The sequence below is a fragment of the Idiotropiscis lumnitzeri genome, chromosome 8 (genome assembly GCF_059441095.1).
Source record: "Idiotropiscis lumnitzeri isolate Australia: NSW breed Sydney's pygmy pipehorse chromosome 8, RoL_Ilum_1.0, whole genome shotgun sequence".
Lineage (NCBI taxonomy): Eukaryota > Metazoa > Chordata > Actinopteri > Syngnathiformes > Syngnathidae > Idiotropiscis > Idiotropiscis lumnitzeri.
The window spans coordinates 9,028,972-9,042,141 of NC_142398.1; the positions used below are offsets into that span (position 1 = coordinate 9,028,972).

A 13,170-nucleotide genomic window follows, 5' to 3' on the forward strand; every position below is an offset into this window, starting at 1 on the left:
GCATTGAACAAAAACGGTGCAGCGACATGACAACCGACAACATGACAGTAGTTAGTCATATGTTCCTTATCCTCGGCCTCGAATGGCTAATATTCGTACCATATTGATAAAGAGGGGAGTTTAGACTTCTCTTTGAAGTGTTATCATGAATCACAAAAAGTTCCAGGCAGAGGACTCAACCTGGTGAAATATGATTTGCTGCTGCATCCTGTCTCCATCCTAAGTGGGATTCAAAATATCAAATTCACAGTATATCCATCTCCCACAGGTGGCAAAGACATGTACACCAAAAAAGAGTGGCAGAACGGGCATTCAATGGAATGTTTTTTTTACTAGGTCGCCGTCATGTAAACTTGGGTGGGAAGAGGAGACTGTGAGAGTGTTCTGGCTTCACAATTAGTCGTTGGTAGAGGAGCCTCTCTGGTGACTTTGCTTCGCTGACACACTTCTCTACGCTGCCAACGTCCCACTTTGATATGGGCCGCTGCAGACGTTTGGCACCCGCCTTGCAGATAACAAGCGAACCCAGGACATGCAGCCAACTGCATTTTTGACACATGTATAATGCAGCGTGTTTACTCCTTTTGCATTGTGCCGATAACCTCCATGTTTGCACCACGAGGGAAGCAAAGGTCCTTATCAAACGTTGGATAGTCTTATCTTGCTTCCTCTGTAACAATTCAACTTCCTGTCGCTCCATACAAATCCCCATTGATGTTCACTAAACTTCAAGGCCCGTGGGGTTTTTTGCAAGCTGAATGTCACGTGATGAGCTGGATTTGGACCCAGAAGCAGACAGGAAACCAAAGCGGCCAAGTAAATCTTTATATACAAAAATTCTAAGTAAAAACAAAGCCGGACCGGATTCAGAAGACATGGAGAAAAGCTGACAAACTCACTCGAAGAAAGCTTGATGTACTGATCATTTGTCACCGAGTAACTTGAGGTCTGTATAACATAAAGCACAAAGCACAAAAGGACCATGGCAACTGCATAGCAACTGATATCTCGGGAACTGAGCGTACGTAATAAAATGAACCTACAGTAGTCACTTTCTGTCGGCCTAAAAAGCAGCAATACAGAAGATGACGTTCAACAATTTGCAACAAAAACTAGGCTCTGCAGAAATACTTTGCAGTTTTCTTTCAAATTCGCGCCGTCTCAAACTTCCAAAACTAGACCAAAATATAGTACAAAGAAATCTGAGAAATAGCGATAGCTCGTACTTGGAACCCACGATGCAGTTGAGTTGACTGTATATCGTTTAGAACTCTTTTTACATCACCCTTAAAATTATCGGCCTACTGACTGCTCGATTTCTCTGAAAATTAAGTGCGTCTTTGCCAAGCAATTTCTAGGCTTCCGCTGTTTGTGAAGCCGCACACTGATCGTAAAACTACATTTCGAGGCTACACATACTATTATATATTATTCAACCACAATCATGCCACAACTCATCTGCGGTCCAAATTTAGATTTGCACTCGGCCACTCATTAAACTAGTTGCAGTAGTAGACACCGTGTGGCAAAAGTATTTGGACAGCTAACATTTGCGAAAAATGAAACAAAATCCAAAATGCTCTGTGATTAGAGCATTTTATTTCTTGTGTTTGGTGTCCAGGCAGTCCTTTTATGGTAGCTCCCCGTGGACGCCCCTAAGCCTCGCCCCATGGCGGCTGTCTTGCTAAAGCCTCAGTCTGAGCTCCCAGGGAGGAGGAGAGGGGAAAAAAAGAGCAATGAAGGAGCGCTTGACCCGTTCGCTAATCCACCTCCTCTTACGGTTTCCGTCCTCAACATCACCTTCGAGATGAGCAACTCCGCACTGTGACTACCCCAAGCCTCTCGTGTCCATGTGACTACACAAGGTTTGGGTGAAGCACTGAGGGTGAAACTGAGGACTGTAATACTTCAGCAGCAGGGTAAACAATAACTTTTGTCAATTCTTTACAATTGTCATAAAATCTTCACAACCAGCGACATCGTTCTCTCCAACCAGTGCGTTTAATGTCGCGTGAATTTTGCAGCTTTTTCGCCATACCATTTTGAAGTGCATTACCCACATGTCCGAAGAAAGGCAAAATTTTGCAACAAAAATTGAAATCGCAGTTGCAGAATGTAATGACGTTGCAGACTGCAGCCATCAAAATGTACATTGACTTCCAGAAATGTCCCAAAAAGATTTCTGGGATTTAAGCGAGCACGACAAGCAGACTCTTATCTTGTAGCAAATCATCACAGTGGATCTTATAACAATAGTTTACATCCACATCTGGAAGCTTGACAACCTCAACTGACTCATCACGCCTTACAAATTAAAGTAGGATCTATTCAGAAAGTGGGTGCAGTTATCCCCCCACTTTTGTAAATGAACAATGTACGTAAAAATAAAGTTGTGGCAGCACATGAACACAAAACGTTCTCACCAAAGCAACCTTTTTTGTTGTTGACTGAAATTTTGTAATATTCAGTGTCTTAAAATATTTCGACAGTAGGTATTCAGTTTCGCAGAAGCAAAATTTTGCGTCAGTGTGATCACCAGTGGAGACAATTCGAAACACTAGTTACCTTCACAAAATATACAAATATCTAAATAAAATTAAATCGTGGTTAATGTGTTTTCAAAATTTTACATTTGGCAAAAACCGGTTGACAGGACGTTTCTGGCCTGCGAGCTATACATTCGCCAACCCAACATTGATGTGGATTTTGAACCCTTGATGAAAAAGAAACAAAAAAATGCCAGAGCAACTCAGGTAGACAGATAATATAGCAGAACTAACAGTCATAAATTATTTTATTTTCTGAAAAACAAAAACAAAACAACAACTCCAGCTCACTGAGCACTTTTGACCGTCTTTGGCCCCCTGGTGGTCAAGGCACACACAATAGAAGGAACAGAACAATGTCCACTGAATTAAAGCATGAAGTCATGATGTACAAACAGTTTAATTTTCATTCTATTTAAGTATTTCCTACTGCACATTTTTACAATATTGTAAATTGCTATTTATTTTTATATCTTACACTTTTTTTTATTGCTTGATGTTTTATGGGCGGCAGGAACAGATGAATAGTATTTCATTGGGGAAAGATGATTTGACCTTGACAATCCCCTGCTGCGAGAGGGAGACCTCAGAAAGTTGGGAGGGAAAAAAAACAGACATGGGGATAAGAGGAGGGGAAATGACACGGAGTTGACTGTGCTGGAATGAATAAACAGGCAAGAGAAAGTCTGCATTTGGAAGAAGCGATCAAAGTCGTTCCCAGCGGACGCCTCGGTCTTAATGAGAGCAGAACAAGGAAAGACAAGTGGAAGATGAGGAGAATGAAACGTGGGGAAGAAAGGGAATGGCACACCATTCCGACACTTGGAGAAAAAAAAAAAGACGTCTGGAGTGGGACATTTGAGCGTGCGTGCGTGTGTGTGTGTTTTCAAGATGGTTTTAACGTCTTCACTGCGGGAGAATCACAGGCAAGGCCAGGTTAATTAAACCCGAGGGGGTCACAGCTAAAGGGGCTTGGGTGCATTTGAATATGTCGCAGAAATAGAATAGCTTTGTGGGGGCACAAACAAGTTGACGACGCAAAAGGAAGAAGGGGTGCTAATTTGCGTGGCGCTCTCAAAACCCACCGGATGGCTGCGAGTTATTAATGTTTGTCATTAGCGACGCTGGAGGACAGCGACAATAGGAAGGGTGGTGGGGAAATTGGAGGATTTTTTTTTTTTTTTGGGAGGGGGGGTACACATGCACATGCACACGCACACACGCACACAAACAGGCAGAAATTTATATGGGACAAATATTGACAATAGCTGGCTCGTGGGTATTGGAGCGGAGAAGATGCAAACTATGTTAATGAATGGTAATTAACCACCAGGGCTCGTCTCTCCTGGATCTTGGCTAAATTGGTCCCCGAGATGCAGCCGAGACAGTCCTGGCCTAATCCTTTATTATAAAAAGATAAAGGAAAACGACATCATTAGCATATGCTCGGGTAGGGAGGAGGGTGGTGGCGGCGGCGGCGGCGGCGGTGAGGGGATTAAAAAGTGGAATTCGCTCTACGTTTTTTTTTTTTTTTTTTAATTCTTCAACGGAGGATTCCTTGCACGGTTAATTATACATAATATGAGGGGAGAGAGAAAGAGAGAGGCAAACAAAAAGAATAGAATGTGATTTAAAAAGAAAAGTGTGTGGTCTCTGGTGGAGGACGCCAGCTCAAGGACAGCAAAGAGCCGCGTTGCGCCTTAAACATGAATAAGAAGGGAGGCGGACGTAAAGGTGTCAAGGATGGAACCTCTCCTGTGTACGTGTTCGTGATGTCAACAGTGAGGGGTCGACGCCCAACGGGTCGGCTGTCAATCATATGAAAGAGAGAGAGAGAGAGAGAGTTGCGTCGCCAGACCACCAAATCGAAACCCTTGCTGATGACCCTTGAACAGAAGGAGCAACCCCTCCCCCCCAAAAAAAACAAAAAACAAAAACAAAAAAAAACAACTAGAAATAAACAAGACGCTAGGCAGTTAAATGGCAAACCGGAAAAATGTCCAATTTCAATATAAAGGCTAAGGATAAGGATAATTCCATTCATGACATAAATTCATTGTAGTTTGTACTTGTAGGAGTTTAGTCCACACAAAGTGGGGTGGGTGGGGAGGAAGAAAGTGACCATGAAAAAAAATAGAGGCATTTTCACTCACGGAGGAAGTGCTTCATTCCCGGGGCTGACTGATTTAACTGGGCAATATTAGTCATTTTCAAATAATTCGGGTTATTGTGCGCTATTGTTGTAAACTAAAATGAAAAGTCATGACAAAGTTAAAAAAAAAAAGTATATAATTTTTTTAAATTGATTAGTCAATGATTTTTGAGAATTTTATTTAGCCAAATTAAATTGGCATCTGCCTCAAAAGTATCAGTCAGGTCCTACTTCACAGACTATGCTGTAAATAAAGCATTTGCTTTCATCTGACTTTGATCAATCAGATCAAACCCTAAAAGGGAAGTCAACTCACAAAATTTACAATAGCAATGTTTTACAGCAAATGTCAAAATGATCGCCTTTGTGACAGGCAAAAAAAAAAAAAAAAAGAGTTGCACAACTGAGGCCACCAAACCGGACCCCCTCAGTTCCTGGGCTGCGCCTAGAAATTCTGTCCATAAAAGTTATGAACAGAATCGGTGACAAAGGTCAGCCAACCCTCCCTGGAAACAAAATCAATTTACTGCCGGCAATGCGGACCAAACTCTGACATCGGTGGCACAAGGACCAAACAGCCCCTCTCATTCACGAAATGTTGTCGAGGCGTGTCAACCAAGACAGTCCCACAACATCCGGAGCCTTTAGGAACGCCAGGTGGATCTTATCCGCTCCCGGGGCTCGGTCACCAAGAAGCTTTGCTTAATTCCTATTTGTCAAATGCAATATTAATCAGCATTTCAGATGAAGTAGTCACTTGAAAGTGGCTCTGGATATTCACCCAGCCTTGCTGATGAAGTTACAGGCCGAGAAATTTGGTGTAAGGGGGTAAAAATAATGTCCTCTCTAATGTAACAATGCGACTGAAGAGCTCACGCAGACACATTTTCAGAACATGAAGACGAAATATTTACTTTGTTGTTTTTGTGCACAAACAGTTTCCACTATATGTGCCTTTAAAAAATAATTTCAGGTCAACAAAATATTATGTGAATACCACTGATTTTAATATTATGTATTATTCCGACATTGTCAAAGTGTCAACTTGGCATTTGCCAGGTCAAGGTCCTGCTCCTTAAAGTCCATAAGGTGCCGGATTAAAAAAAAAGAAAAATTAGCATATGAATTTGCCTTCTCACCACTGGTTCTTGTTGAGTTTGGGGCTAAAAGGCGCTTCTCCAACACAGATGTTGAGGGGCTCATTACAAAAGCTCGGCCTGCAGTGGCTCCGAGGCCCAGCTTGGTTGAGTTCCCACCGAGTCGGGGTGAGGGTGGAGGGGAGGAAGGTTTGCAGGGGGAGGGGGTGGGGAGTGTCGAAAAAGAAGAGGATGACAGTTTTCCCAGCCTCAGTCCGGGGAGTCAGGCTTTTTCGCTGACTGCGGCTGCCAGCGTGGCCAGCTCTTCTGTCAGCACTTTCCTCTCCTTCATCTTCACACGCAAAGCCTCCATTAGCTGGCCGGCAGAGGGGATCTGCGGGGTTGGGGGGGGGGGGCGGCACAGGGGTGTCAGGGTGATGGTAGAAGAAGGGGTGAGAGAAAAGGAAGAAAAAAAAAAAACATGTGAGTACCTTTAATCAGTAAAATGTCTGCACCTACAATGATTTAAAATCTCGACAGTGGGAAAAATATGTCCATGTTCTGTTCAAGTTCATTTTTAAAAGATGCTTGATGAAGATGAGAGCAAGTTCAACTCATCCAAGCACACCTTTAAGAACCTCTCCTTGTGGATGAAAAACAGTTGGAAGTATATAAAACGGTCCAAAATGATAACGCAGCATTATGATTCAGGAAATTTTCCAAGTCTTCATTGATACATTAATTGATTAAAACAGTCATTCTCAATCATTATTCAATTTAACTTATTTGGGCAGAAAATGTTTACTAAAAATTATTCTTCTTTGTTCATCTGTCAGTCGGTATATTGACAGGGATCACAATTGAAAGCTCTTCCACTTGATAAAGGGACATAGGCATGGTCTAATATTTAGTCATTTACAACCCATCAAGAAAGCTATTTGAATGCAAACAGCAGCAACAACATATAAACCGATTACATCACCAAACTTGCAGGCATAAATTCTTTATCCTCAGTGAAGAACAAACATTTCTGCCATATTGAGAAGCTGAGAATGTTTTCATGTACAGTATATTTGCATATCTGTTTTATAATGCCTCCAGGTGGCCAAGTTGCACAGAGTAGAAAAAGAGATAAAAACTGTTCAATTCTTTTAAAATATTTATCGATGTAACTGTTGTACGTTTTGATCAAGTGTAACTGATGTACATAGAATGCTATTCTTCCCCGCTGGGAAAAAAAACATTTTGTGGAAGGGCGGAACACATTAATGACATTCCCATTCATTTCAATGGGGACAGATGATTTAAGATCAAGCAATGAAGTGATGTATTTACATGGATAATTGATATAGAGCAGAGGCCAGCACATTGGTTAACCGTGGGCACCAGGTAGCCGGCGAGGACCACATGAGGAGCCCACAGGCCTGTTCCAAAAATAGCGCGATGAGGGGACATTATTTTCTAGGAATGTTATGGAAGTGATCGAAAGTGTTGAATCTTCTGTCGTTCAATAATCATCTGAAGAGTGCATTGCCGAATGTGGCTCTCCTTTCCCACTTGCGACAGCATTATAGTGTCTATAATGCAAAATTGGAGAAAAATCTAATAAACAAATAATGACTTAAAAAAAATCTGTAATCTATCAAGTGTGCAAATGATAACCATTAAAATCGCGGACTTGTTATATGGCTTAACTATTGTGTTAGTATAGGTTAGTTAGGTAGTTCTTAACCATTACAACAAAGTTGCCTAGTAGGTAACAGTTTAAGCAAAAATGAAACATTTTCAATATGCTTTGTAGGCTCAAATCTATTATTTATAATATCAAATAAAAGTATTTAAAGTGTAAAAGAAAATGTACAAAAAAGCTAAATACAACTAAACTGCACTTGGGTAATGATACTATCGCGTACCACTAGAGGAAGCCCTCGTGCCACTAACCACACTTTGACAATTACTGCTTCACTGATAGACGAAAGCGTCTTCTGCCTGACGTCCAAATTCAATGGAGCATAAAATGAGGACCCCTTGTATTACAACAAGCGTTCTCCATATCTTCAAGACACCTGATGGCTGAGGTGAGCTTCAAAACCACCTTCAGATCAATCGCAACTATTGTCTAGAGAGTGAAAAGCTCATAAAAATCACACATTCAAAGAGTCTCCCCGTCCCTGGAAACCTGCCTCTTCTTCATTAAAAGGTAGCAGGAGATGGCAACACAAGGCTGGGTGGTGTGCACGTGTGTGCCGTGGGAGTCCGCTGTAACATCAAACACAGCGTGGCTCCTCGGAGATCCGCCAGCGCCGAAAGGAACTGCTGAGACATCGACCCCTAGCAGCCGCCGCCTCCAAGCCCCACACCTCCCCGGGGAGGCCTTCGCTCTGGAGGTCCCACAAAGACACACCCACACAAGGGTGCGCCGTCTCCTCATCGGCTAATTGCACTCGGAAGACATTAACTAGGCACAAACAACACACGGCGTAAGCGAGGCGGCCATGACACATGAAGGCCTCGGCGGGGCTGCAAGGTGAAGAGGAGATTAACACGATTAATGTGGAAATCTGGGTTATAAACAATAACAGGTGATCTAGATAAAGTCTTACAGTTGCATGTGACTCCCTTCGGGAATAATGAGATGCAACAGGGAAACCTCCAAGGTCCACAACAATCTACTCCAGGATACTTGATCTCGGATTTTTGGCTCAGATTTAATCGTCAACTAATCGATTATTAAATTAATTGATCGACATTTTTAAACATCGATTCATCGTTTGTTATTGTACAAAGGTGAGTCTGTACTTTTTTGGTATGATAACCATAGCGAAGCCTAAGCCTAATGAGGAATGTAGCGTCTGCTTATGGCAGCAGAGTCCACCAAAAAAAAAAAAAAAAAAAAAGTAATGGCCATGATGAATGCATCTATTTTCATTCGCAGAGGCAGCACTTCATTCACAACATTGTGTGTGTATGTCCTGTCTCACGTAACCGAATTAGGTTACTTAATTAATTTAGGTTACTTCACACCAGTGGGAGACAACAGTGGTCGCGTCAACCAATGGCGGCTCTCCGGCCATCTTACAGGCCACTCGTACGTCGAGGGGAAGATTTTGATAAACGTGTACTGATAATTAGTTCCGCCTAACTCCTGTCGACACATAATCGCACTTGAATGCGCCGCCACCATACATTTCATACATGTCGATACTATTGTACTGTACGCAGAATAATAAAGAATCTCGCATAATAAATTTAAAAACATGGAACAAAAAAATAAGTGGAATTTTATAGAGGTAGGAAAAGACAAATAATTGTAAGCCAAGGTGCCACTGTATGAAGAAGGTTTTTATCATGACCTATAATGCTTTTAAGCAACATACGGATTGTGTGTTGGCCTGTGTGTTGTATCCTCCCCCCCGCACACTCGATACCCTGCAGTCTGGTTTGGAGGTGCGCAGGGGTCTGCACCTGCTCTCCGGCATCCCCTGGGCCGCTTAAGGCAAAGGTGTTAGCAGCCCGCCGCTAATGTTATGCTACACTTGATTTAGCCAGGCCGCCCCCTGTCCCCTTCGGCGGAGCGCGGGAGCCGGCGCAGAGTGTCAAAAAGGGCGCTAAGCAGGCCCGGCGAGCATGTTTTTTTTTTCTCTCCTTACCCCAAGAAGGGCCTGTCCCCCTTGGCAACAGGCAAATTGCTACAGCAGCATTAAGCCATGATAACTCACGCCCATTACTATTCAACAGGCCCCGCAGAGCAGACCTTTTGTCTCGCTGTGATTCCATGAACATGTTTTAGAAGTGAACTGACATGGAAAGCCACTGACACTGACAACACTGCCTGTGCGCGTGGCGGCGTGTGTGTGTGCATGTGTACATGAGGACAAGGACAGCGGCTCAGCAAGCAAAAGGTGTTTTCATGAGCCAATTAAATGACATTGCTATTCCGTAGCCCGGGGCGCACCTCAGGGCGGAGGAGTTTGCGGCACTCCAGTGGCCATTGTCTGCTTGTGGCGTTACACACGCCAACTTTTTTCTTTTCTTCCCCCACTTTCTTCTCCCCCTCCACCAGCAGACAGATCCATCATTTTGACTCTTTTGTCTTCTCCCTCGGAACAGGTTAGCTCAATTATTTTCAAGGGCTCAATTTGGGAGACCGTGTCAGGCTGTGAATATGTAAAATGTGAACAAGGTAAGGGAGGACGGATCAAGCCAAAAACAGGCAACATGTCGCTATAGGTGAAAATCTGTGATAGTGTTTAAGAAAAATAAATTGTTAAATTAATCCTTTACATAACTTTTCAACTCATTTAAACAGAATAAAAAATTCTCTAAAGGCTAATACAAGTTTAATTTCAGTTGTCTTTTGGTATTTTGCACATTCCTGATAGTATCCAAGCTGTAAACTAATAAAGGTTATAGAAGAGCAGCTGACACGAGTTAAATCAACGGCCTGTCACTGGTAACCTTCGGCAATTTTTGGACCCGTCTGTTGTACCTGCTTTATCGGTATACAATCCCACCAGTTACCGTGTCACCCTTACTGATGACTTCAAGCTACCAAGAAATGGGTTTACAGGTTATTAGTATTGCTGTGTTTAAAAATAAAACTAATATGATTGCCAACATTATCGTCTCCCATCCACCCTGATTACGATTTGAACCCTCATTCGTGTGTCCAAAATCAGCCAGTCAGTCAAAAATGGACAATGGACTGTTCAGCCTGGCCAACTCCAATCTGCTGGGTCAAAAAAAACAAAAAAAAAAACGAACCCACTCTTGGGTAATAGTAACTAAATTTGTGATTTGTGATCTTTTTAGTGTACCTTTGTAAAGTAAGGGAACATTGTATATGCCAATAGTTTGTATTCCATTGCGTCTAAAATCGAGACTATCAATATTAACTTTAACATTAGCATGTCAATGTTATTTTCCCATATGTTAACAGGCCTTTGTTCAGTTGTTTTAAATCTTCTACGAGTATGGTAATTCTTTTTATTTTATGTTTAGCTTTACAGTAAATTTCAACTGGTAGTGGCATGAAACAACTTGAAGCCATTTTTCTGATGAATTGTTCAAGAGTTGCCAAACTGCCATCGCACAACGCTCGTATCTCAGATCAGAGTAAACTACAAAGTGAACCGGTCGCATGTCAAGCAGAGGGCGAATGGGCCGAGACATTGACAGCCAGCTTTGTGAAGCATGAAGACATTGTCGTCCCCCAGTTTCGGAAGCACGCCGATGTAGGCCACCATTCAAGGTGAGGCGAAACGGCAGGGGTAAAAAAATAAATAAATAAAAAAAACTCCTGCTGATCTTTGATCTTCTCACTTTTGTTTGAAAATCAAATGTATCAAGCAGGGGAATAACAACAACAACAAGAACATGGGTGATAAATAGATTAAAAAAAGTCCAAGCACAAAGGCATCACCGTATAAAAATCTTGCATTTGATTATCTCCGATAATGAATATGTCACATTTGCAAAGTGGGGCTCAGGTAAGAGAAGCACTAGAGTGCACACGAGCCTATTCTCCCCTTCATAATTACCTTCCCCTGCAGCGGAGCCGATCCCTCCTTTCTCCCCTTTAAGCCGCAGGAGACAGATATGAAAGGGAATTGGACACTTGGGGCCACACGTACTGTAATTAAAAACCTCTCCTGTGCTTGATACGTTGTTTGGAAACATCATTTTCGGTGTGCAACGTGCATTTGTTAGGGATCTGACCTAAATACACCCCAGATTAAACACAGGGAAGCACCGGAGCTTTGTTTCAGGTTGCTACACTCATTAGGTGTGAAAATGAGGTGATTCAGGCACTGCCGGGGTTTAAATATAGAAAGGTGATATCCATACAAAGGAGATGCAACCCTTGGGTAGGATTTAGCACTCCAGAACACGCCGGCGACTTTGGTGTGCCTCATTGGCCCGGGGTAATGTGCCGAGAAGCGGCGGATGGATCAACGCTGGGTTTGGATCTATGGCACACGGCCAAGGAAAACTGTGGCAAATACAACAAATGCAAAAAGTTGCGCCATTTGGACAAGTGCGCTGCTATAACGTCAGATGTCACAGAAATCGTGAGACTTCGGAGCATCTTAACTCCACAGGTGGGTTTTTTGTTTTTTTTCCATGGCTTTATTTGTTGTATATTTTTTGGATGCCACCGCAAAATTTTCAGATCAGCTGGGTGAAAGTAAGGCCAGATCTCACAAAGAAGACAAACGCATCATGTGATTCGATTCCCACTTGTGAGAGCGCAGCGTGACGCGGAATCAACAAGCCGAAGTCATCCAACACCCGGCGGTGTGTGTCTGTATATTATTTCTCCAGTTGTGATGCTAAATGATGGTGTTATGAGAGGTATTTTTTCAAGTCGGACTAAGTAAAACTTCACTGAAGGCCTCAGTGTCAAATGTACAGTCTGCCACTGCAACATCATGGGGAATACAGTACGGTATTTCAATTTCTATTGTTTGCAATAGAAGATGTGTAAATCCATGCCACGGATCGCTCAAATCATCAAACCGCCCTTTGCTCTGCTGCAGCTTCTCGTATTAACTAATAACAGAGTTTAATGGCACATAAAAAAAAAAAAAAAACACCCAAAGATGCAGCATGTGATAATTCTGCTTCTCTCAAAAGCCACTTTAACAAGCCAAATAACTCCATGTGTGTTCTGGGGGCAAAAAAAATAAACGCCCTCTCAGGAGACCCCTCCTTATCCCAGCCACTGTGTTGTGACATATTTACTGTAACAAAACCACGGGCTCCAGTCCCCGCCGCACGCGTACAAACACACTTAGAGGCACCCAAAAAGAGTTAATTAGTCCAATAATTAAATGAAGCTTAATTAGAGTCACTTTCCTTGGGAGAGGAGAGCTGTTCCTTGTCATTACCGAGCCATAATGAGCCACAGAACACGACGCGCTGCATCAACTGCGATGATAATAACAATAAAAGTTTCTTTTTATGCCAAGGCGCGGCATCTTTGATATGTTTAGCGCAGAGGAATAATGATGTAAGCGGCTGTGGCAAGACAAATTAAGTGTATTATTTAGCAGCAGTGAGCAATAGCGTCCCCCCCACCAGCCCCACCCCCCCAATAGTTCAATAGGCTTTTAAAATGAAAGGAGTTATGTCAGCCCTGTAGCCAATCCATAAAGGCCTTTGACGTTTTATAGCGAGCCCCCTTCCAGATTGGTCCGGCTTGTCTCTACACGGCCGGCCTAATGTTCACCTGCTTGTTATGGTTCCGAGGCTGATAAGAAGTGATGCTCGGAGGTGTCCCCGGGGTGTGATTGTGGAGTAAATATTAGCGGGCCCTCGGCGTCGCCCCGCGCCAGTAAACCACTGTCCTCTCATAAAGAAATCAACAGAGCCAATGACTTTTTAAATGTTAATA

The 13,170-nt window shown here is 42.8% G+C and overlaps 1 protein-coding gene across 1 annotated transcript in view; it reads right to left on the minus strand.

Annotated features, from left to right (window-relative positions):
- Positions 1–4,526: 4,526 nt before the first annotated feature.
- Positions 4,527–13,170, minus strand: part of cntln (centlein, centrosomal protein) — a 122,107-nt gene continuing 113,463 nt past the window's right edge. Inside the window, exon 26 of the mRNA XM_088302843.1 lies at positions 4,527–6,168. Coding sequence (XP_088158969.1) covers positions 6,058–6,168 — 111 coding nt within the window. The 3' untranslated portion in view covers positions 4,527–6,057. The remainder of the gene's footprint in view (positions 6,169–13,170) is intronic.